This window comes from Gobius niger (genome assembly GCF_951799975.1).
Source record: "Gobius niger genome assembly, chromosome: 19".
NCBI lineage: Eukaryota > Metazoa > Chordata > Actinopteri > Gobiiformes > Gobiidae > Gobius > Gobius niger.
Window position 1 is genome coordinate 13,867,780 of NC_136870.1, and position 26,593 is coordinate 13,894,372.

The 26,593-nt window shown below is 42.0% G+C and overlaps 1 protein-coding gene across 1 annotated transcript in view; it reads right to left on the minus strand.

Annotated features, from left to right (window-relative positions):
* Positions 1–26,116, minus strand: part of atrnl1b (attractin-like 1b) — a 63,507-nt gene extending 37,391 nt beyond the window's left edge. Inside the window, exons 1-20 of the mRNA XM_079577581.1 lie at positions 25,004–26,116; positions 23,493–23,576; positions 23,042–23,155; positions 22,793–22,921; positions 22,339–22,547; positions 20,745–20,919; positions 20,170–20,257; positions 19,788–20,049; positions 17,741–17,924; positions 17,309–17,463; positions 16,997–17,081; positions 16,445–16,659; positions 14,255–14,373; positions 13,997–14,129; positions 11,859–12,046; positions 9,368–9,581; positions 9,027–9,218; positions 3,229–3,462; positions 2,108–2,245; positions 76–169 (exon numbers count right to left, since the gene is read on the minus strand). Coding sequence (XP_079433707.1) covers positions 76–169; positions 2,108–2,245; positions 3,229–3,462; positions 9,027–9,218; positions 9,368–9,581; positions 11,859–12,046; positions 13,997–14,129; positions 14,255–14,373; positions 16,445–16,659; positions 16,997–17,081; positions 17,309–17,463; positions 17,741–17,924; positions 19,788–20,049; positions 20,170–20,257; positions 20,745–20,919; positions 22,339–22,547; positions 22,793–22,921; positions 23,042–23,155; positions 23,493–23,576; positions 25,004–25,254 — 3,263 coding nt within the window. The 5' untranslated portion in view covers positions 25,255–26,116. The remainder of the gene's footprint in view (positions 1–75; positions 170–2,107; positions 2,246–3,228; positions 3,463–9,026; positions 9,219–9,367; positions 9,582–11,858; positions 12,047–13,996; positions 14,130–14,254; positions 14,374–16,444; positions 16,660–16,996; positions 17,082–17,308; positions 17,464–17,740; positions 17,925–19,787; positions 20,050–20,169; positions 20,258–20,744; positions 20,920–22,338; positions 22,548–22,792; positions 22,922–23,041; positions 23,156–23,492; positions 23,577–25,003) is intronic.
* Between the last annotated feature and the right edge of the window lie 477 nt (positions 26,117–26,593).

Genomic DNA, 26,593 nt, shown 5'->3' on the forward strand with positions numbered 1-26,593 from the left:
GAGCTGTATTCATAGTTTTCCAGAAGGGAAAAATGTGTGTGCCTGTGTGTGAGTGAATGCGTGTTGAGTACTCACAGCTGGCACTGGTCTCCTTTGATCCCCTTGGTGGTACAGAAGCACTTGCCCGTTAACACCTGGCACACATTTGCATGACCATTGCACTTGCACGCTGCAGCAAAAACACAAATGGAAAAAGGAGGAGATGATTACAGACTAGGAAAACAGAAAAGGGACTCCAAATCCAGCTTTTGATGCATACATTACTCCACTGACTGCCCCCAAAGACACATTAAAGACTGCACTTCTAAATATGCAGGGTTAGGTTCCTCTTCTGGGTGCACAGGGATGGCAGTTTTCAATTGCTTGCTGTCATAATGCAAAGCTAAGGTTGTCAACATCCCCAGCACTGTGCCGAACATAGTGATGAAATTGATATTGATCTTTGCGAGTAGGTAAACAAGTGTATTTCCCAAAAGATTGGTTCAACTTAAAAAGATCAGATACATGGAAGAACAAAATATGCCACTACAGATAGTAAACTACGATACCCAGAAGGCATGTGCGCTGAATTTAAACACCGTGGCAACGGGCTGCGGAGCAGGAGTGAATTAGCTCCGAGAGAGAGCGGGGGCACCCTTTTAGGCTGCATTTTGCTGAACAAAAAGTGACCTATTCCTTTCAGTTCGCCGCGCTTTAAACACTGAAGAGGTGTATTACAGCAGGGTCACTGGGCACAATTTCCCTCAAGTGCCAGACATCTCCCTTAAGCACATTATCCAAGATACTTTTATGAATATTTTAGGCAATATCGCTGCTTTTAAGGGAGTTTTCTACTACTCTGACCCAGAAAAATGGAATACACATATTTAGGAACTCATATAAAAGACGTAGTGAGCCTAAATAAATAATCAGCTCGTATAAAGCAAAGATAAAAGGCTCAATCATTTGGACCTAGGGCTAGAAACAAATAAGAAGTCACTGGAGCTCACCTGTGTAGTTTCACCTTACACTCAGAGCTAAGGACAGTACATTAGAAGAGGCTACCTGAGCTTCCAACAGGTGTGTGTGTGTATATGTGTGTGTGTCTGTCCACTGTGGGCTAATTCATACAGCAGGAACATGTAAGTGCTCAGGAATGCTATTCATGTCTCCGAAGACGGGAGCGTGGGTTAATCTCCTCTTGACAAGAAACTCTGCGACCGATCTCAAATTAATTTCATAAAAAGACGCGTCGCGGAGACCTTTATCAGATGAACATACAAACCTGTAATATTTGAATCAATTACTCCGGGGACAGTCCTTATGCGGTCTGTGCATTAAATTCAGCTCACATACTATTTCCCCCCCCCATACTATAAAAGCAGAATGATTTATGAATAATGGCTTGCCGTCAGTCAAGAAAATGTATTCAGTCGGCGTCCAGTTTGAGGGGGGAGACACATAATAAATCAGCTTCACGTGTGCTTCAATGCCATCTTTTAATAGTTTTATACTCCAAACGAAAGCTGCAGTGTCATAATATTTAGAGAGAGAAAAAACAGACCTGACAACTTGTTACAGTTATTACGAGGAGTTGCAAATTGTTAAATCGTAGTCATAAATCCACACTAAAAAGGACAGTAAGGTTAAACAATTGTGGATTGTGAGTTTAGTTCATTCTCTGCTCATTCTTCTGATATTACGTCATCAAATGCGACCTACTCAACAAAACTGCTGTTTGACCTTCATCATAACATTGGGCCGAACTTCCTATCTACACCGCATAAAAAGTTAGGAACATGAGATTTCACTGCCTTTAAACTAAAAATGTAAATTCACTTGCAAACTCCTTCTGCTACAGCTTTACTTTTTTTTATTACACTAACATATGGAGAAATAGTGTCATCCTTCAATCATGCCGCTCAAAAATGACATACCGCAAACCCATACACAACAGTGCCATCTGTTGGCGCTGTTGTATAGCGCGGCGTGTTCGTCGTAAAACAACACTTAACGGTTCGCCTCAGCAGAATTATGACAATGTTAAAAGATGTCGTACGGGAACAATTACGGGAACAACAGAGTAAAAGGCTCGAGTCTGTTAGCCGTGATAACAAAATAAATTCACCTTGGCATTTGCCGCCGTTAGTGGGGTCTCCATGGTAACCGGGCATGCAGGTCTGGCACTGGGGGCCGGTGGTGAGGTTGCGGCACTGCTCGCATACGCTGCTGTTCACGCACGTGCTGTGGCCATTGCACTGACAGGCTGAGGAGAAACAGCGGTACAAACAGTCCGGTCAATGGGTGTGAAGATGGCTCATTAAAAACAGACAGAACAGAAGCGTGAATGAAGTATAGCTTGTATGTTCAGTTGTCCCGGTTCAATGACCCGTTTTCCTGTTAAGATTTCACTTGTGAAAATATCATATGGCCAAATCGATACAGGAACGTCGTCATCTGACCCCCTGACATAATCACATCCTAAAAGCTGGAAACAAGCAATGCAAAACAATATGGTTTAACACAATAGAGCAAAACCCCACCAAGCACGCCGCACATCCTCAATTTACAACTATCAGTGGGCGTGTTATCAGTTTACATGACATCGGCTGCATGAAAGCATTAAATGGCATAGTAGCATAAGATTGCACATAGTCAATAGGGACGTATTAGTTGCATAGGAAGGCTGTAACACAACTCCTTAATAAGGGCCTCTTTTTAAAGTTAAGACGCTCAATAAGTAATCTGTGATGGTGAAAGGCTGCAAGAGTAATTGCGATGGTTGAAAAAAGCAAATTGCTGCGAAAATCTACTAAAATGTCCTTGGTAGTGAACTAAATATCCAGGCTCCATGGCTTCAAATTCTGTTATAATTGCTACTCTATTCCAAATCAATGTACCGTATTTTCCAGACTATAAGTCTTTTTCTCATAGTTTGGCTGGGGGTGTGACTTATACTTAGGTATAGTCAAAAAAAGCTAATCGCGGGCTAAAAGCAAGATGGCATTTGAAAATGGGTGCTTGAACAGCGTGCTGCCGGGAGAGGCTTGTCAGCGGTGCAGTTACGCCTCCATGCCCAGGTAGTTGCCAAGGCTGGTACAACTTATACATGTTTTTTTTCTTCTTCATTATGCATCTTTTGGCTGGTGAGACTTATGCTCTGGAGTGACTTATAGTCCGAAAAATACAACAATAGTAAAATCTCAAAAAGTCTTTCCCAAATATTTCTCTTTCCTCCACTGCACTCACCAGGGCAGTGGATGAATGCCCACTCAAAGCCCTTGTCCTTGGGGCAGATGCCAGGCTCCAGGGTCATGTCGGAGGTCTGCCCCTGTTGGCCCTGCTTGGCTGGTCTCCTCATCGGTCCTCTGTAGGAGCCCTCCATGCAAAGCCCCTTCCCCGTGCTGCTCGGATCTCCACACCATCCGCACTCGGGCTGCTCCAGGCACTGGGAACATGTGCGGAAGCCCGAACAGTTTTGGGCTAGAAAGAGAAAGAGAATTATTATCGTATTATTATGTTGATTCTTGTGCTGCCTCTCGGCCAGGTCAGTGGTTGCTTAAACAGAATAAAATGAATACAAATTGTTATTGGTTTCACCGATCTTTATTCTGTTCCTCAACTTCTTCAATAACCTCTATTGGCAATCTGCGGTTTAGAGATTTCTTGTGAAGCGTCTTCAAGTGAGAGGCAACGCGTCCTCAACACAACCCAGAACAGATGACAGTTTAGGATTAGTTTTGTTTGTAAGACAACACCATAAACAAAGCTTTGGTTACAATGCAAACAAAGTATCTTCAACCAAAGCTGGCAATTAAAGGTTTCAGATACAGCGATAAGGGTTTGATCAAATGTGACGTGTGAAGTGCAAACCAATGGAATAATCCTATTTTCTCAGCTTGCGGAGACAACTTTGGGGACACTAAAACGCTTGACAAGTTTGAGTATCTCCACTTTGCTGCCAGACACACATGGTGAAAATGCCGCTACTTTTTTAAGGAAAAAAAAAGAAAAACATTGAGTGCTTTTACCTCGGTCTTATGTCAAACAAATCTCTGTCTATTCGGCTAATGGATGTGAAACCATGACAACGGCGGAGCAATCACGAAGAAAGTAAGACCACTTAAGTTTGTTTTGACAATACGGCGCAAGTGGCACATTTCACACAAAAAGACTTGGCGGTTTTAACCCTTCTCGCTGCAGGAGACCGCTAAACAATCAAATTAACACTATTTTTCTCACACTGGATTTCAGTAAATGTTACCTTCTTGGGCCATCAAACCAATAGCATGCGTGAGACCAATTTTTTTTTATTGTCTTTCACTACAATGCAGACAGAACTTACTTATTTATGGGTGCTTCCAAGTGCACTTTAATTATAAATGAACAACATCTTTTACAGCAAATATGGCATGACTTTATGACTTCGGGGTCAGACAGAGGAGCATTAGATTATACAATGAAAGCACATACATTTTGCAGTTTGAGTCTCCTGTGACTACACCGTAAAAGCTGTGCGACTGATTCAACATTGTTCCGTCTAGACTCAGCAGAGACCACAACAAGTATTGATTAAAGTGACAGTTTGCCACACAAAGATATATAGCATGTAATGCATATCTGATACCAAACGCGAACACTATCAGTACATCATCAACAAACGCAAATTATTGTTGTTGTTTTTGTGGTCCTTAAATGAAGATTTTTTTTTAGATTTTTTTCCAAATTACAGGTGCATAATGTAACTTTTTATTTATTTGTTTTAACTTTATTTGACTTTACTTTACATCCCAATGGCCTCTAGGACGCTCCAGGATCAATTGTTCTTCAAGGTCTTTCTGGTAGGTTTTCTCTACTGATCTTGTCTCCATGGTTCCACCCAGAGAAAACCTACCAGAAACTGTAAGAAAACCAGAAATAAAATTGATCATGGAGTATCATCGCTTGGTAGCTTCTAAGTTCACCACAGTTTGGAGCTATACCTATTGCTGGGAGAGGCTGAATGCTAACAACACGCACAAAGACCAGACAGGTACGCATCAACTCGTCTAAGCTAAGGTAAGAACATATCTCAGTATGGAAAAATAGTGGCCTGTTCCTTTAAAGCAGAACTACGTAACTCATGCCCCTACAGGCCATAAGCGTCACTGCATGTTGCACTTTTTTTTACTCATTAATTGTCCATGAGACTAAAATGCTACAATGACAGAAAAGACAAAAGGGAGAGAGGGATATTGTACGTTGTGCCATAACTCAATTACACAATGGAGACGTATTGATGGCTTCTTCTTCGTGTGTATTGGTGGCTCCGACCCGGAGGCAGGGAAGTTGCAAGTGCGTTTTTCTGGCCAGAGACACCAGGGTGAAATGAAAGACACCCCAATCATCAAATTAACACTAGTATAACCCCCGGAGGGACTACGAAAAGGATTTATTAAGGTAAAGACGTTACTTAGTGCTGTTGTAAAGTAAAAATAAATACATGCTTGCACACGTTACAGTAAAGACTGAAGCCATTTCAAAACAGTTCACTTGGCGAACTGTGACTGCCATAGACGGCCATTCTCCTGCCTGTCACATATAGTACATGTCAAAAAGGTATTTCAATATTTTTCATATGAACTAATGAGGAGAGTGTGTAGTTTTGAGAAGTGCAGGGAATGACAATTTAATAATGTAGCGGCTAGCGACTCAAAAAAGCTAACCGGGAAAATGTGCTAAATTCTCAGTCAGTCTTCGCAGACGTGCACCTTAAAAACAGAGAAAAGTGAGGCACAAGCATGAGGTGGCGCGCAGGGGGTTTTATAGGGAGGCTAACGAATGGTGCCAGCTGGCCACACGGTCCCTTGCTTTTTCTGGGCAAATAGCGGCCTGAGCCACACTCGGCACCAGCGGCCTGGAGGTATCTCCTCCAGGTAGAAAAAGGAGCCGGTGTCTAAATAAGCAGCTCTTTGGGCATAAGCCGCCTGGGATCCGTCTGAACATGCATGTTTGTAAAAGGCTAGAGAATATAAATAAATAGTAATTTTTCAGCACAATCACATCACATTGGTTCTTGTGCAAATTTGATTTAATTTAAACACTAAAAGTAAAAATCTTTACATATTCAGAATGCCTATAATTATTGATTACTAAATTTGCATTTGATTATCTTAATAGCCGACTCATCAAACGTAATCAGATTTGTCATCGCAGCACTCCTCAGAAACAAATAGCAATGGCATTCAACATTTCAAAGACAAAACATGAATTTGTAAGACCTTTGAATAGGAATGACAACCACACGTTTAATTCAAGAAAGTGTGAATTTATGGGTCTTGGATATACACTTTTATTAATTGGAGGGACTCTTGGGCTCTAACACAAGAGGTTTAAAGGAACAGGCCACTGTTCTTCCACACTATGATATGTTCTTACCTGAGCTTAGACAAGTGTATAAGCACCTGTCTGGTCTTTGTACGTGCCCGTGGAAGAGCGTGGTCGCTTCTAACTCAAACCTGTTAAGAGCTATAGGAATATACTGGGAGAGGATAAATGCCAACATCATCTTTGGTCTTTATGCGTGTCTGAGCGCACGCACAAAGACAAGACATCACGCATCAACTCGTCTAAGCTCAGGCAAGAATATATCTGAGTATGGAACAACGGTGGCCTGTTCCTTTAAGGTCTGCAGAAATCTGCACTTAACTGCCAGAATGGTTTGCTACACTGAATTAGGCAATTTAATTTAAGAACAAAATATATGATTAAAATAATAAAACCTTTATAAGATTCCACATAAATTGTAGAAAATATGCACTTGACCTTGGGCTTTTTTTGAAATTCTATCTAAATTAAACATAACTGCATGCGAGTCAAAGCGCCATGATGAAACAGGCAGTCAGTGCTCACAGCATGTTTGACCAGAGCGCGGCACGGACGTTTGATGCTGGAATACGCTCTAGAAAGACAAATCACCGATAGGCCATGAATTCTGTGATAGCATTTGCCTTTCACCAGTCAAAATGCAGACGTGACGCAACATTCATAACACAACAGTATATTGCAAAATCATTCTTCCATCTAACTGAGATTGACACATTTTTTTCGCCAACGCAGCCCACACCAGAAACGCAAAGTCACTTAAAAATGTATAAAAATTCTGCTTAAGTCATGATCTTCCTGATTTAGTTCGGGTCCCGACTTGCTGTATTGATATGGTTTAGCAAAATAAAGTATGATCGTAATATTCTGCCCTGTACACTCCATATTTTAGGAAGGCTGGTTTGCCAAGTGTCCCCACGGGCTCTGTAACTAGACTGTGCTGCTGTGACTCCAGTTTTCAGAGCATTACTGCAATGCACTCAGCCTAAAGCGGTAGTAAGAGGTTTGAGGGGAGCTGTGTAGGTGAAACCATTCAAGCCAAAAGTGGAGGCTGAATTTCTGAAGGTGAGTGAGACAAGAGTCAAACAGAAAAAATATGAAGACCGGGGAAAGTATGGAGTGGTGATAGGATTTATAGCATAACCTTGTCTGCCCTTTGTTGCCAAAAGGGACAAATTTCTCAAGACAAATGTCCACAGAGCAGAAACGTCTGAGAAACCCAACACTGACCGACATAAATGAATTTGAGACCGTTCCCGACGGGGCCCTGAAACGGTTACAGCCTGGAAGGATTTGAGAAGTCTTTATGTCCAGACTAAACTAAGGCAGTAATTCATAGAGCATAGAATTTATTGTGTTAGTAAATCTAATCTGGAGACAGCACTCCACAAAGCAAACAGTTTTGACACCGTCACATGTGAAAGCAGAGTCACCAGGGACAGATTTAGACAAACAACATCTACAGTAAGAAGATAGGTCTGTTCTGTTCTTATTATTAATTGTAAAAGCAGAGAGAAGGGTCTGTAATCAATATCGATATGAGAAATCAATGTTTAAAATGTCAAGAAAACAATGACCAAAACTCAACTGCTCAACATTTTTAAGTTGCCATGTGTTTTTGCTTTAAGTTGTGTTTACAAAGTCTGATGGAACACCTCAAGGATTTTGCGATACGTTTAGTCACTTAAAGCACAACTAAGTAACTCATAGTACCAATAGAGGCCATAAGCTGCAGGTGTCGTAGCATGTGATTTTTTACATATTAATTGTCCTTGAGAGTAAATACTACGCTGACAGAAAAAAAATAGGGAGAGAGGGATATTGTACATCCAATTACACAATGAAGATATTTATTTTTCACTCATACTTAGCAGTAAGTACTGTTTAAATGGCGCTAACCCGCAGTTAGCTTTGGCCGTTAGTCTGTTAGCTTCTTCTTTGTGATTCCATTAGTGTGTATTGCTGACTCCGACCTGGTGGCAGCGACGTTGCAATTGTGGATTTCTGGCCAGGGACACCCGGGGGAGATGAAAAACCCCCCAATCATCCCATTAACACTTGGACTACCCACAGAGGAACTACGGAAAGGATTTATTAAGGTAAACAAGTTACTTAGCCCTTTTATATTGTGATAACAATCATTTGGTGATCACAAATTGTGCAGTCCTATCTGTGAATACAGCCTTATTGAGTTCCCTTCTCATTCTTTTAGTTAGGAAACATACTTTCTTCGTAGTGTGTATAATTGTAGAAATGCTTAACGGGAACATAAGCTTTTACATTGTGTTTATATGTATTCCCAAAACAGTGTTTTCCCATTTACAGAAAGTACAGGAACACCGCTCCTTGATCTTCTGCTCAAAGTCAGGTAATGGTAAAGAATCCATTTGCGTCTTGGTCAACAGGGAAATCAACAACTGAAGTCAGTATATGAGAGGCTAATTGGCCATTACGAACCCAAAACAGCTTCCAAAGCAAATCGCTGAAAACTAATACCCTTTTTCCCTTGGACACAAAAAAAAACCTTCCATTTAAAAGCTTTTTCACTCTTTAAACCCCTATCTCTAAGTGATGAATTATCGACTGCTTTACAGAGCCCAATCTGAGAAAAGCTTAGTGCTGATCACCTAAATGCCAGACTTCAAAGCAGGCCTTTTAGTGCAGGTTCAGTCAAAGACACTCACCCACACAGTCTCCGGTCTGCCACTCCAGACACTGGCCGTACGGGAAGGAGATGACATACGCTGTGGAGTCGACGCAGCGCTGAGTGCTGCTGCACCACATGCACTCCATGGCCTGGCTGGTGCAGTTGGCACAGCTGGTGTGGAGTGAACAGGGCTTTTTGCAGGACGGACGGGAGCTCTGATTGGGGTTACCTGGGGACAAAGTAACCTTTATTCATACAGAGAGCGAAAAGTTATGAGAGCAGACGTTTGTGTTGGCTCTAACTCGACCATATTTAATGTGTTAGAAATTTATATTTACACATTTTCTTGTATATACAGTACATTTGCTTGTGACCTACCTGCAGCTTTCTCGCAGATCAGCCCGTGTGCCGTGGCAGTGCACGGATTTGCCCTCAGTCCCGACACCTGGGGCTCCTCTAAATAGGCACAGAATCCGGAGTCGCTTGGTTCCCCGGGCAACCAGCGCAGACTAGTGTTGGTGAAGGGAGACATGTCCTCCCAGCCCCAGTATGACACATTGATTTTCCTCAGGCCAACCCAAGGAGACAGTCGCTGCGGGGACATAAATAAACATGTTTCAACAACTACTGTAAATAACGCGTGCCTTCTGCCACACGATGTTGCCGCAGAGTGGCTCCTGCACACAGCACTTTGGATCCAAGAATGCCATTAAAAGTTCACTAGAAATAATTTCACAGATATGATTACTTTTCCTCCTCCGGCGTTCAGCTTTTAATGTAATGGAAGAAATGATGGGAAATGGTATGTCAAGGTTCACTTTGGAACAAACAGTCTCCATCCACATAGACACAAAGCATAAAAATGTCAAACAAAAAAGCATAACTAAACAGCAGATACTTGTTTATGCTCATAAATATTATGGTGAATGACAATGCTACACATGACGTCTTAATAATAAATCGACTTCATACAAGGTTAAAACAAATGACTGCAAGGAATATATCTTCGACTTTCCACAATGTACAGTAACTAAGCAAGTTCAAGGTTCTCAAATGTTTCACTAGGGCACAATTCTGGAAACATATTTGCAATTTATGGTTTTAATGATTCAGTTCACAGTGCACATGTTAAATATGCCCCGAAGACGCTGTGTGATATAAAACAATTACAAGCCTTTCAGAACATGTTTCAGGAATATGTTTAGCACCTGATCAGGTTGAAAATAAACTTTCAGGGGAACAATAGGGATAAACCGACTCTAAAATAAAGAAAAACAATGTTGACTTAACTTACTGTATAATAAGAATTAGCAAAAAAACCTGTAAAAAATACTAATCAGAGAAGCCAGAGTACCACCTGAAGAAGTCCGTGTACCACAGTATGAGAACCACTGCTCTGGGGGAATACAGGTGAAATTCGGAAAATAAGAATATTGTTCAAAAGTTCATTTTTTTCTGTAATTCAACTTACAGTCCATTTTCAATTTTAATTTGGGTTTTTTAAAAGTTGAGCCCTAACGAGTATGTAATGAGACTATCATAACAGTGCCAGACCAAAGATGTTGTTAAGCATTTGGCCTCTCCCAGCATATTCCTATAGATTAAAGCGGGGTGAAGTTAGAAGCGACCAAGCTCTTCCACGGGCACAAGCAAAGACCAGACAGGTACGCATCAACTCGTCTAAGCTCAGGTAAGAACATGTCTCAGAATGGAAAAACGGTGGCCTGTTCCTTTAAGCTGCATAACAGAAATAAATGCACTTTTTAACGATATTCTAATTTCCAGAGAATCACCTGTAGATTGTACCAAAGCAATGGCTTTCTATTTACACATTGATCATCAGCTTTAGAATGCTATCTTCTGTTTATCTAGGCTTGGGACTGGCACAAAGGAAATGGTCAAATGTTGTACATTTTATTGGGCCTGTTTATTTGATCAGGACAGAACAAGAAGAATTGTTACAAATAGCCAATGCCATGTTCATAGGCCATATAGCTAACAGCTAATTTGCAGATCTGGTCCCTAAGACATAAAAATACACTGTTGCATTGGTCTTTATTGGAAGGAAGCGACTTTGGTATAAAAAAAGAAATAAAAAAAAAGAAACATATAGGAAACAAAGCTCATTCTGTCTGCTGTATTCCTCAACCTCATAAATAAAACTATGCAATTGTAGCAGTTGTGTCGTCAAAGGTTGTACTGCCGGTTGCGATGCAAAACAAAGTTGATGAAAATGGTTGGAGAGGAGAAAAGATTCATCCCGGCTAAAAAATAAGGGCTGCAATCAGAGAGAGAGAGAGGGAGAGAGAGAGAGAGGGAGGCATGCTGGCTCAAAGCTTGATCAGCCGCGGAAAAATCATCTCCCAACACACAATTCTCATCAGAGTTATTGACAGGCTAAGGCTAGGACACAACCACACCCTGCTCTTCTTTCCCTCGGCATCAAATTGCAGAATGGCAGAATGAATACCCAAACACATGCGTTCCCCCAAGATGGAACAAAATGTTTGTAATTTCAGAAAACCTCAGACATGTAAACCAGATGTGAGAAGGAAAAAGGGGTCTGTCATTGTGTTTGTATGTTAATTCTGGGTAGAGGAAATCATTTCAATATTCTTTATTCTGGGAAACAATATAATACAATGGAGGAGACTCTCCGGTGTAAATGTAAAATGTATCCTATGTTGTGTGTGTGACTGTTTTCAATTCAGAATTCTGATCCGACCCTTTCCTTTGTGTTTTGCTTTTGTTACTTTGAGGGCGCTATGTTTTTACCAGTATGTTCCGCCAGATTGCTACAGCACTACAGCACATGCATAAAACAAAATACCAACCACCACTACTGTTTCTGTTACTTATTTATGTTCACCTTGTCTTGCTGCTGGAGATTCTTGAGCTCCTCCAGCACAAAGTCCACTTGTTTGGACGTGGTGAGGGAAGCTATGTTCCCGTGGAGGTTTTTGCAGTAGTGCTGAGCGTTGTCATAACTTTCTCGGCTCGAGTTGATCCGGAGGCAGGCCTCGCCCACCTGGCTCCAGCCCTCGCTGCACTGCTGGGCTGCACAGAGAGAAGAAAGAGAATGATGACACGGTGACGACACCGTGTCAGAAGGCAGTGTAATCGCCTTCATCCCATTCTGTCAAAAGTACTACAGAAAGTTAGGTGTGACGGGAGCTAAACAAATCAGAAAAAAAATATCTATAGTATTTTCCAGACTATAAGTCGCACAATGTTTCATAGTTTGGTTGGGGGTGCGACTTATACTCTGTGGGGAAAAAACAAACATGTGAAATTTTATATTTTGATATACAAGTTGCACCTGACAGGCGCTAGAGGGCGCTTTAGGCTTGTGTATCAGTATCTGCTACTCCTGAACCACTGAAAATGATAAAAACGGTAATCGAGCAGCAGAGTGAGTGAGAAACTGGTGAGGGACTGGCGAAAAGCGGAAGTTACTCTTACTGCAATATTCTTTTTTTTAAAAAGCTAGATGGCCACAGCTAGAGGAACGAATTAGCAAATGGGTGCTTGAACAACGTGCTGCCGGGAGAGTCTTGTCAGCAGTGCAGTACTCTATTGCAAAGCAATGCACCGTATTTTCCGGACTATAAGTCGCACTTTTCTTCATAGTTTGGCTGGGGGTGTGACTTATATATCTAAATATAATAATTTGACATGTTTGTTATTTTCATACTGACAGCTATGAGAGGGCGCTCTAGGCTTGTGAACCAGTATGTGCTACTCCTCTCCCACTGAAAATTAAGAAAAAAATGGTAATTGAGCAGCAGAAAAAACGAGTGGAGTGAGCAAGAAACTGGTGAAGGACTGGCGAAAAGCGGAAGTTACTCTTGATCCAATGAAGAAAACGAAAAAAAGCTAGATGACCACAGCTAGAGGAACTAATTACGCAAATGGGTGCTTGAATAATATGCTGCCGGAAGAGGCTTGTCAACGGAGTAGCTAGGCCTCCATGCCCAGGTAGTTGCCAATGTTGGTGCGACTTATACTCCAGAGCGACTTCTAGTTCAGAAATTACGGCAATTGTCATTTTCCCGACCATTAGGCACCATGGGAAAACAGAAATTTAGGAAAACATGTAACACTGCTACTAATTGCAGCTGATGCAGTTTGCAGATTGTAAGCATTTAATTTGCAATGAATGAATAGAAATTAAATCAGTAGAAGGAATAATTAAAGGCTGTGTCAAAGTGTCAAAGAGCACAACACGCGGCTTAATAGGTCACTTTCATCCCATTTCAAATAAACACTATAAATGTGCGTTGTCGAAGTCAGAGGCGTCAACAATACGCCACATCAAAGTATAATTTGCAGTTCACAACACTGCAGCGAGCCCTTGAGCGACAGAGCGAACATTATGGATCAAGTGACAAAACCATTTCAGTTTTTATTTTCAAACTCACTGAACGTCAACATTTAGGGGGGGAGGGGAGGGGGATTTTGTTTGCCCAATACTCCGTCAGGCTTAATCAATGACGTCAGGATGACATCTATGAATAGCACTGCGTAAATTCGGGGCACGGTAAAAAGAATAGACCGCCCGGTAAATTGTCCTCAGCGTTTTGAGATGAACTGCGTGCGATTATTAAGGCTGGTCAAAGAGGAGCGATGCCGACGGCAAAAAAAAAAAGAAAAAATCAATGATAATCTTTTTAAATATGCGCCTCAGGTTTGAATGTCAGCGAAGTCATTTTATTTTCATTACAGTGTGGACCACAACAAATCTTACGCTAAGTGGTTCTCTCAACCTTCTGTGTTCAACTTCGCCATAAAGGATCACATTTATGCACAGTTGAAAGCTACAAAATGGTTTCGAAATTATGACATTGTTGTTTTTGGATTGGACACATTGTCAAATGCGCTGCCTGGAACTGACTGAGCTCCATGCTAATGCATTCACAGGGGTTTAATCCAATTTCCTCTTCTTTCTTTTTTTTACATCGTCTATCATCATGTCAATGTGTTTTTTAAAGCCAAAATCCTTCTTACCAGGCATAGCGTGGCATTCGGACTGATTTTGGTCCCACTGACAGTTGAGGTTGAGGGAGCAGCTCTTGCAGTTGGCCAGCTTGCTGCACACCTGCTCGTTACGCACCGGACACTGCGTGAAGTTCTTTACACTCTGGGAATCACAATGGAAGAAGAAACTATTTTAATTATCAGTTTTCACAAAGCAATGTTTCAAGACCGACTGGGATTTTGCCGAAGGTCAAGTAAACGAACAGTGCCCTCTGCTGGTGGACTTACAGAAGTGCAGTTGCTGGAGGCAGAGATGCATTTCTTGTCGTCACACCACTGGCAGCCGTTGGTATTGGCCGCGCAGCTCGCACAGTCCGAGAAACGGTAGCATCGCTCGTCTACGGTTGCTGAAATGAGAAGGGAAACATTGCCACCAAGTGTTCAGGATATTGTATTGTGGAAAAGAATCAGGAAAATGAGTCCCTGTACAGATTCCCGGAAATATCTTCACCAACTGCATACAAGATGATTATTATTATTATTAAAAAGTTGAAAATGACACTGAACTTGCAGACTAACACTGTAAAGAGACAGTACTTATTAACCTCTTAACCCCCGCCTACACAGTCAAAGTTTCTCCAGTTATTATTCAGGTATCCAGTCAAAATTGCAATGAAAAGGAGACACAAATGAGGGTGCAAAAACTACAAAAACACAACAAAAACACATTAAAAAATACCACAAAAATAGTGAGAGAAAATGTCACAAAAAAGTAATAATAATGCATCAAAAAGTAACAAAAACACAACAAAAAAATACCACAAAATAGTTAAATAGAAAGTGAAGGAAATGAGGGAAAAACTCAGTCTTAGCTTTCAAATGAGGCGTTAAGCTGGCCTTTAGGCTGTGAGAGGTTTTTAGATTTGGGTAAAACCGAACTGGAGAAAATGAACTCCGACAAAGTGGGGGTTAAGAGGTTAAATGCAAACGTTAACACATTTCAACACTTTGGAATCTGAGGTGATGCACAAAGAATGTTGTTCATGTTTTTACTGCACACTTTTTTTGGGTACGATGCCGCGGGATATCAGTTACCAGACAGCACCGTAATATTTTCAAAAGTTGTAAATGAAGGGTTAGATCAGTGGTTCGTGTACCACTGGTGATACCTGGCTTTCAGGTGGTAATGAGGGTCATCTGTTTTAGATTATATTCATTTTAAATGGAGATGGAGGCTTTTGTAATACAGTACATTTCAATTAGGTGTTAGTTTACACCAAGTTTAGACATAATTTAGTGAAATGCTGATCTATTCAAGTCCATTTTACAGCAGGTTTAGTTCTGACTTGATCCTGATAGAGGCCTAGCAGTTCTTGGTGAAATATTTTATGAGGCAGTACTGTGAAAGGGCTGTGAAAGGTTTGAGAACCACTAGACCAGGGGTGGCCAACCAGTCAGAGACCAAGAGCCGAAATTTTGAACCTTGATCCTGTGAAGAGCCACAAAGGCACCGACCATTAGCGAGATTCCGGGGCGGTCGTTTATTGTGATTAAATAGAATGTGACCGTTATATTTAATCACAATAAACTATAACTTTATGCCTTTTTCTTTCTTTTTTTTAATAATTGTGTTAGATTGAATGGTTTTACTCCTCAACAAGATTGAAATACATGTATATTAAATGACATTTTGTGCTTTCAGCTCTGACTGAGACAGAATTAGATTATTATTATTTTTTTTTTTTTTTTAATGCTGGGGTGTGTTTGTATGTGGGGCCCTGCCCACTGAGCCCCCTTCTCTGATTCGCCCCTGGCCTGTGCGCTCAGTGCCTGCAGCTTCGTCCTGACTGGACTGTGCAGAGAACGCACTCTAGGCTGCATAAAGTTCATGAACTTTAACCAGGAGCCTGTGGAGGATCTGAGAGTCTGTTTTAAGTTGCATCTGTTACAGTCTCTGTCACATGTGAAAGAAAAGTCAATGACTTTGCGTATTTCCGCGTTACGATGTCGCGCTTCGCATCATACGCTTCAAAAGAGCTCCGCTTTTTTCCATTTCCTAATTTTGATCTTTTTCTGTGAATATGTGGCCAAATTACATCAAATAAAGAGTAGCTGATCAGAAACCTGAAAAGCACAAAGCTAATCCTAGTGCCACGATCTGCCTGCCTGTTGTTTAACCTACATCCCGCTTTGACTGAGGCTGCCGCACGGGCACCTTCTACACGCCGCCTCGAAAAGGAGAGAGATACAGACTCTCATTCATGTAGAGATGGAAACAGGGTCTGTAGGACTATGGTTGGATTTTTGGTCAAAGACTGTTACAGTTTATGGGAAATATTTACCAATTATTTTGCAAAGAGCCGCATTGTATTAAACATCTCCAATCATGCAAAGAGCCGCACTCTGATTGGCCAAGAGCCGCATGCGGCTCGAGAGCCGCGGGTTGGCCACCCCTGCACTAGACAAAAAGACCCTCACCAGGTTTGGGAGGGCAGAAAGCAGCAGGAGTCAGGCTGCCGTTGGACATGCTGGGCCTCCAGGAGAAACAGCGGCCCTTGCTCCAGATGCAGCGGACCCCGGGGCCTGCGCCCAGACAGCTCTGCTCTGTGGAAAAGGCCTGGCAGCTGGGCGGTCTGTACACGAGCACGTCATTCAGGAGCACACTGGAGAAACCCCCAAACACGTACATGGACCTGGACAAAGCAGACAAATGTGTTCAACGACATCTTGGTCATTATATTTCTCGCAGAACAACTTGGAATAATGCACTTTAAGTTGAAGCAACAATAAACGCAAGAGATATATACAAATAATGGAAGGCGGCAGGTGCTTTGAGAGCAGAAGAAGTCATGTGCGAAATTAATCTAAATATCACAGCTGGTACGTTTCTGAAGAGGATCCAAACATTATGACATGGTCAAAACAAACAAGATATTTGCATAATATTGGCCAATAAATACGTCAGAACAGCCTTCATGGTGAAACTGCGTTGGCCTAGTTGAAATAACCTATTCAAAGTGTGTCACTCACCCATTGCTGACCACTGCAGAATGACCAAAGCGATTAACATCCCTGTGCAGGTCTGGCTTTGGCAGAAGCTTCCACTCATCACAGGCTGGAAAACAATACCACAGTATCACTACAGTATACCTATATATTAAGAACACCCATTTCAATATTTCCAGCATTTTTTTGTTGTATGATTAATGTTGTATTATGCAATAAAACAATACGTATTAAGAATATCAATGGCTACACTCTAATCTATACAATAGTACACACTCCATCAGTAATGAACTTTGAAGAAGGAATAATTAGTTTCCTCAAAAGGCCATGTGTTACCAATGTCATAGGCGAGGAAGTCCGCAGAGAAGCATTTGGCCCCGTTGCTCAGCGACGTGTCATTGTGCGTGTTGCCGCCGAAGACGAGCAGGGTGCCACTGAGGAGCACGGCTGAATGCAGGTACCGCGGGAAGCCACTCTCCTTCAAGATGAACCTGCGGCATGTGCACGACAAGTGTGAGGAGGACAGACGTGACATGACATGCACCCACTGTCACTGTGCTGCCCCGAATACATAATGAACGAGGCCGCTATGGCGCTGTGAAGAAGGTCCTTGACATGTTTAAAAAAGGCCATGAACTAATGTGTAAAGATGTTCCAAACCTCAGAAAATATCAAACTGCAAGAAAGTCCAGCCTTCCACTGTGCCTCAATGATGAAACGGATTATCAACCTATAGCTTTTGCATATTACCACATAGTGTGCACTTACCATGTCCGTTTGTTGACATCGTAGCGGTAAAGGTCATCCACAAGGCCGTATTTGTTAGCAGGTAAAGCTTTGTAGCCTCCGTGAACATACACACTGCTGCTGGTGCCGTCGTAGGTGCTGCTGTGTCCATAACCACCCTGAGGGATGGCACCTTTGGTCTCCGGAACCACCCATGTGTTGGATTCTGGCAAGACAATGACATCGTTACCAGAGCGCATGATGATGATGATGATTAGAAAAGGCAATGGGCAATTAAATAACATAATTAGGACGCAATCAATTATATTTTTGCTATGCCTAGACTAACCATGAGACTCAAGCATTGCGAAATAAAGAGCGCTGTCATTATCTCAGCATTCATAATAGGAAAAAGCGATGGGACTGTAGATACTGTAATAAAAAGTATTGGAAAACTGGGGCACAAGAAAACAAGGACACCAAACATTTCACTATTTTCAGCCACCTTGTCCCCATTCTTTAGCCTACTGTCTATGATCCTCAAAGTGCACACACCGTCTTGAATAGCACCTCAACAGCTAAATCACAGAGAAAGACGACAAGAGGTTACAGACACACTGAAGTGGCCTTTGCCGGCATTTGGCAGATGAGACAAATTAAGCACTGAATACATCGTATAGATGTCCTGATAATGTGGGGAAAGAGCGCCCCGAAGTGATCTTTATAAAGACAAGTTTGACAGCGATACAACCACAGAAAATAATTGGCTTTTCTGTCGCCATCTTTAGCTGACCAAAGTTGATCTCAGCCTATCCTGGACTAACCTGGATCTGCAGTAAAGATTCGAATTCTTATGAAATATTGACATAAAAAGGACAAAATACAATCAATCAAATAGTTTGAAAATATATAAATAGACTAATGGACAATGCATACACAGTTAAAGCAGAACTAAGTAACTCATGCCCCTAGAGGCCATAAGCGCCACTGCAGGTGTCGTAGCATGTTGCGTTTTTTTACTCATTAATTGTCCGTGAGAATAAATACTACACTGACAGGAAAGAGAAAGGGAGAGAGGGATATTGTACATCCAATTACACAATGGAGATCTTTTTTTTTCACTCAAACTTGGCTGCAAATACTGTTTAAGTGGCGCTAGTCCGCAGTTAGCTTTGCCCGTTAGCCTGGTAGCTTCTTCTTTGTTGCCAGAGACACCAGGGTGACATGAAAGACCCCCCAATCATCCCATCAGCACTTGTATTACCCAAAGAGGAGCTACGGAAAGGATTTATCAAGGTAAACAAGTTACATAGTACTGCTTTAATGCAAGAGAATACCCAATCAAGCATTTGGCAAAACACCAAAGCTAAAAATATGGCTCAAATGATTAGGTTTAAAAAGGACTACACAAATATGTTTTGTCGCTTCAATAATCTAGTAGAAACCTAGTATTCAAGTTAAAGGAACTAGATGAAAGTTGGTCATTTTTAAACTCATTACTGCCACCTCAGGTCTTACGCGTAACTGCAGTTTCTATATTAAGCTTGTGCATGACGGCACTTCGGACGGAATTATCACCTTTTCCAGTGACCGTGCAGGATTTTAGAAGCCGTTGTGGTGAACAGGTCTGAGGTCATTCTACACATTAGGATATTACTGGAACATGTAGGGGGAGGAAAATACTTAATTTCAACATTTTTAAACTCTGTATTGTCTCTAAGTTTAGATAAAATGAAAAAGACCTCCACTAGAACAGGCCCACGACCACATTTAACTTCAGCTGTCAGTTGTTACAGCTCCTTAAATAAAAATAATAATAATTAAAAGAACTATTCCAGTCATAGATGTGTTGTTTCTGGAACCTAAAGATGAGTTCTCTATGAAAAGGGTTCACGCATTGGCCATAATTCTGAACGGTACAGCCTCTACATGAGCCTGTAATTTTTTGTAATTATGGATTGAAAAATAATATCTTCAGTATCAGCCTTCAACATAATAACGTTGGAATAAATAGAACCCAGCACAGAACCCACTGTCCTGAAAAGTGAAGAGGCAGCAGCTCTAATTTGCCCAAGAGGCAGTGACTCACTCAGATTGTACTCCTGGACGTTGCTGATGTAGCTGTAAATGGGGGAGTAGCCAAAGATGACCACCATGAGTAACTCCCCCCCCTCCAGCAGGACGCAGTGCGCGGACTGCCCCTCCACGGCGTAGATCTGAGTCTGACCCGGGACACCCAGCACCGGGCTCCTCTTCTGCCAAGTCCGGCTCACCATGTTAAACACCCACAGCTCGTCTGTCACGTTCCCCGAGCCCGACTCCAGCTTCCCACCAAACATGTAGATTTCATCCTGAAGAAGAGCAGCATGTTTGATCAAGTTTTGCCGCACACCCCATCAACAGTTAAGGCTGCCCCAAACTGAAATAAAGCCAGAACTTCAGGGTACATGTATAATAGTCTGTGGCCTGACCTGGTAGGCGGCGAGCGAGTGGCCGTATCTTGGCAGAGGGCCACTGTTGATGGGCACGGTGTTCCAGACGCCGCTCTCCAGGTTGTAGCTGCAAAGAGACACAACATTAAGCTTTAATCACAGAAGTGTTTATTAGAATCATTTACATTCAACCGTCCACAATAAAGCAGGGCTAATGGTCGGTTTAATGCTACATCTGGAGCCCAAGTAAACAGTTATTTCTCTGTAATTACACCGAGCAATTGTGGTCATAAAATTGTCGGCCATCTAAAAATAGCAAGCTGTAATTGTACACATGATTAGCGTCACCTTCTGTAAAACAGTCAAGTGTACGTGTTATGAAAATGCAATGCTTATTTGCTCAGCTAAATTTACATTTAAAAAGAAACAAAAACTTTTTTTTCTTCCAAAGTTCAAGAGGTAACAAACAAAATCTATTTTTTGGCTGATGTAACCCGAACTTACTCCTACATAAACTCCCACATTTGTGCGCGCTTTCGTATTTTACATCCACAAACAAAAGATTTATATAAACCTAGAGGGCATATGAAGGCCGGCTTTAAAAAAAGACTCACTTGAGAATCATCTGAAATGAGCTGTAGTTGAAGGTGTATCCGCCCACAACCCACATGACCTTCTCCTGCACCACGGTCTTATGGGAGGCTCGGGCGAGGGACGTGCCAAAGGGCTTGACACTGGGCAAGACCCAAAAGGACTCTGTGGATGGCACAGTGAGAGAGCAGTCCGGGCCTAAGGGATCAAGGAAAAGGGACACAATTAAGAAAATGGCAGTGCGATTACCAGAAAATGCAGCTTATTCTATGACTCTATGAGGAAAAGGAAGAAGAAGACGAGGCAGAAGAAGAAGGAAAAAGGGAAAAGGAAAAAGGAAAAAGGAAAAAGGAAGAAGGAAGAAGGAAGAAGGAAGAAGGAAGAAGGAAGAAGGAAGAAGGAAGAAGGAAGAAAGACAGGAGACATGGTCACAAAGCACTTTACATGAGACAATTGTACATTCACCCAATACTCGGTGGTGTTCAGTTTTAGCCTGGCATCCAGAATGATACCCCTCCGTATATTTTATACGCGGGGATATCAGTCTGAGGAAGCTCGCTGTTGCCGCTGAGCCGAGGCTTTTTTTTAATCAGCAGTAAATTACCAAATACACATCGGCAGTAGTAGTAGTGACTTTTGTGATTCATAATTCTGTTTGAATATTGACGCAAAACCGACACAGACGGCCCTTCACTGATTGGTTTCCTCCGCTTCCTGCTTGCTTGCGTACAGAAACGGCGTCACGAAAAGACTGAATTACGCCACAATTTGAATATAAAGTTAAAAGCAAAAAATATTACAACATGGACATTATACATGAACATGAACACAAAACCAGCATCGTGCTCCTCTTAAGTGAACACAACAGCCCTGGAGGCGCGAGCATGTCTGTCTGACTGAGTGAGCAAATGCCGTGTTGAAAAGGCACATGCCTGTTAATGATCCTGTCAAGTTTCATCACACAAAAAGCGTTTGTCCCTCTGCAGCTGGAGGCACCAAATAATGCTCTTTAACACAGGCTTATCGACCTGCTGCAAATCAACAAAATGCCACGCCACCGTACAGCTGTTTGAGCTCGTCTGTTATCGCATTCTTCATTACATTGTACTTGTGAGGAGCCACAGGCGAGGGAGGGGCGTTATTGTTTTACAACCAGTGGATGCAGCAAGGCGCTACATGAACGCCACAGTAGTTAAAGTTACATTACCTGAATTTCCTCTCGCCGTCTTACCTGGTGTTTCGCAAAGCTTTAGCAACAACAAGCAGCTATATACTTGGTGACTATATTTTCCACAAATCTTTTCCTTATAATCAATGAAAAACTGGACCAATATTTTTCACCCCATAGCCCGGTTCTAGGATTATAATAAAGGTGATTCCACTCTAAAAATAGAATATGAAACTTATTTCCATAGTCTCAGCAGAATTAGACTACAAACGCAAAGAAACTATCGCCCATCTGCAAATTCAAAGCCCCGCAATGAAACAAACTTCCTCTTTTATATTATTACTTCCTCACAAACACTTTTTTCTGTAAACTAATAAAAAGAGAAGAAAGGGACGTTGTATTTTAATAGCCACAGCCGCAGATAAAGACGTATTTGTTGACAGCCCTACCTTGCCAGCTATCATTGCACACACAGAGCTTCTCCCCGGTGAGGTCACAGTAGCCGTGGTCCGGGCTGCCGCAGTTGTTTCTGCAATAGGGGATGTCACAGGCCTCTCCTTTCCAGTACTTGTCACATTCACAGTACACGCGGCTGGCAATGGAGTTGCCTGTGGTGCACTTCCCGTGGCCCGAGCAATTGTTGGGACAAGAATTAATGCTAGATGGTGCAAAACAATAGCAAAGATAGTTAACATCAAAGCCTGCTAATGGTGCATCAATGCTGCTTCAGGGTTTATGATCGATACAAATTATTTATAATTAGATTCAGACATCTCTTATTTCACAAATGTCTGCCTTTACTGAAGAAAAACCTTGAGTACGGGAGGACCTTCAATGGCTTTGCTAAAATATTTCTACAAACTGCAGTGTGTAAGGTGGTGGTGTCCTTGCAAGAGTACTCACGAGTAAAATATTTCAAATCCTGTCAGGTTATATGCTGCATCGCTGAAAAAGTGTAGTAGTGCGTAGCCCGAAGTCGTCTCAACCTCAGGAACCGTTTCATTTCCGCGGACCTCCGGCACAATAAGGCCGCTGGGGGTGGGGAAGGACAGGAAATGCATCATAGGATTTTACAGCCAATTCAAAGTTTAAAACAGTGTGACATTAAATGAAAAAGTGCTGCCAGGTTGTCGGGCTTGCAGGGCTCCTCACCTGAAGACGGCCACCAGAGGAGCGTATATGGAGTCCCCGTCGTACACGTACATGTGGTCCCAACTACATTCCGTGGCGAAGTGGTTGAAACGTAACCGGAGGACCGCATTCGGACTGTGAAGTAAAAAGAAAACTATGTTCAAGCACAAGCAAAGTCTCGTCATTATAGTTATAGAAACAAACCAAGCAGTACGATTCAACAACATGCCTATAATGTAGTCCCAACTGTAACTAGAGGCTGAAATCTTTAAATCTCTCATTAGACCGAATTTTACACTTCAGCTTTTACAATAAAAACATCCCAGCAAGACTTGGATTGAAAAAACACCTGTATATTATAAACATCTATAAACAGACATGATGATCAGCATGATTTAATTACATGAAATGTATCTATAAACACAATCAAATGTGCCTTAAGCAGAGCAAAGTCATTTCAGAAGTCACTTACTAGCCCTCGATAAGCCATGTGCATTTCGTTTTGTATTTGTAGTTGATTGGGCCGTCTGTGAGGTATCCTGAGGGCTCTGTCAACCTACAAAAAGCAGAGAATGAAAAGGAACGCCTTAATAAGTCAGACACTTTAAAAACACTACCGTGAACGGGTCATTTCAGTGCTTTACATAATCGCACAGAAAATGTGGTTGGCTTATGGTCACCGCTCAGGACGCGGTGTTTTTAGACTGTAATAAATCATTTTTGGAGGTACAATTGTTGATACATTCAGGAGCATAAAATATATACTATGTCGGGTTTTGAATTGCTGACTTTGAAACTCCCCTGCATTAACAACGGGCTGTACTGACTGCAAAGGGTCATGGCCTCACTGGACATGTCATTGTGATAAGTATCCCCTCTTGCACTTGTGCCAATTACTACTGAAATACAACACTGCAGCTTAACACCGAATGATACTCAACCCTCCCTTCTTCAAAGAGGGTAGACCACTTAATATGGCAATCATTTAGTAACTAGTGAAGCTTATCCCGTGGAATGTACAGTCCAAGAGTGCAGGTTCGTCAAAATGATCAGGACATTTTTTCTGAAATCATCACATTTACTGTCACCCCTATAAAATAATTATTACTAAAGCTTGAGAAATATTTTATGGGGCCTAAGTTTTCTAAATTGAGAGTCACCTTTTTTTAGTTCTAGGCCCAGCAAAATTATGTGTTCATTAAAGTGTTTTTCCATACTGAAATATGTTCTTACATGAGCTTAGACGAGTTGATGACTAGCTGTCTGGTCTTTGTGCGTGCGCTCAGTCACACAAAGATGTTGTTAGCATTTGGCCTCTCTTAATGTATTCCTATAGCTCCAAACGGGGTTGAAGTTGAAAGCTACCACGCTCTTCCACAAGCACGCACAAAGGCCAGAAAGGTACGTATCAACTCGTCTAAGCTCAGGTAAGAACAAATCACAGTCTGGAAGAACTGTGTGCCCTCAGTCATGCAAAAAGACCAAAGATGTTGTTAGCATTTGGCCTCTCTTAATGTATTCCTATAGCTCCAAACGGGGGTGAAGTTGGTAAGCTACCACGCTCTTCCACGGGCACGCACAAAGACCAGACAGGTACGCATCAACTCGTCTAAGCTCAGGTAAGAACATATCTCCGTATGGACAAACGCTGGCCTGTTCCTTTAAGATGATGGAGTAAAAGCACAGCGTTTATATGGTACAAGTTAAGTTGCACTGCATTGGATTAGACTAGGGGTTATAAATCTACTAATCTTTTAAGATACAGAGAATCTCTTAAACGAACATCTGGTTGAAACATCTACAAAACTTGAGATTTTATTAAATACATTACAATGTGCTGTACTTATTTTAAACCCTTGTGGGCCAAAGTCAAAGGTGGAAAGAAGTAAATTATAGCGATTTCGAATGAACTATGCAGATTAAATAAAAGCATTTTGCTACATCAAAGTTGTGGTCTCGTATGAAGGATTAAAAATGACTTACTTGAACCTTCCTTGACAGTGCTGACACTGGTCCCCGACCCATCCTCTGTCACAGATGCACGAGCCATTGATACATTTTCCGGAGAGGCAGCTTTTGTCACAAGATTTCGCAGGCGACGCGTGTGTGAAGAGGACAAAGTAAAACAAAACGTAGACCACCAAGTATCTGTTTATGCTCCGACAGTCCGAGCCGGCGGTTGGTTTGGCTCCAAAGAATAAGGGTGTAATCTTGCATGTTCCCCCGGGGTCCATCTTTACCGAGAGAAAGCCCTGGGCCCTTGAGTCTTGCTTTGGTGGAGAGCCTTACCTACTCAGGCTGTTTTAACATGGAAGTCCTGCATGTTCCTGAAGTGGCAAGCATTCTCTGCTCTGGGCAAACTTTACGCATTAAGCTTGGCCCCCCCCAAAAAAAAATATATTTTAAAAAACAATCAAAATGTCAATGCAGATTCCAAAGCTCTGTGGGTAAAGCGAGTGCATAGATGTGAGTGGGAGGAATCCCCTTCACCCCTGCCTCCCACTGGAAGAACCATCAACAACCAAAAAAACGCAAATTTGATCATGAAACACACAATCTTGACTCACTAGATTGGATAAAATTGTAGCATGTCGTTTGCAGGCTTTAGCCCGTTCGCCTTAGCTAGGTAATGTTGCTGCATTGATTCAAGACCATTCTCCTCCAAAAAACATTACAGCAGCCATTTTACTCCGAAAACAATACTTAGGAGCGAGAGACAGATGAGCATAACCGCACGGAGCTCCAGAGCCCGGGCAGCCACAGTTCAGCCGTGTCTCGGAGGATGAAGAACAAAAGCGGATCGGTGTTTGTAGCACTGGAGCCGAGCGAAGCAGCCTGGCGCAGTCAACATCGATGTGGTGAAATGTTGTGGAGGCTATTCTCCTCGCCGACTGGGGGATATTGAGCGAGCACTTTCAACTTCTCGTGTACTTACTGAACTGTATGGAGGTGTCCACAGCCACGCGCACACTTTGTTGACAACACACTGTGGCTGTGTTTTCTTGAACCCCTCTGAAAACGGCGCTGTTGCTCACTGATCACGACAAGAACTGGCAGGATGGATTTGCTAGCGCAGCGACAGCGGACAGTTCAGCCGAGAGAAAACTAAACACTGGCTGCGCATGCGCAATAGGAGCGGGCTATTTAAAGCAACAGCGTCAAAACTTTGAGCAACTGGTTTGTGTCTGTGGGATTTAAGTGTGATTATTCCGGGAAATATATTGTATTTTGACTTACATAGATCTGACAAGGGCACATATGTCATTAAAGAGCATTTTCAACTACAGCCCCATCTAGGATATACTGCTGAAATGTCTAAAATGTAGGCTACATTTAACAAATATATTTTCTATTCATAATTTTATATATCCTTATTTTTATTTAATGATTCGATTTTAAAATCCACACATCAAAATGCTCATTCATTTAGAGAATACCCCATCGTCATCTGTGATCATGATCATCACTAGAAAGTGTAAACTTTTGCATGTGCACCTGAAGATGGCACTATTGCTCAGTAATTTGTCTTTTTTTTGTCTTGTTTTTTCCCTAACTTTTATTTTACATCTTTTA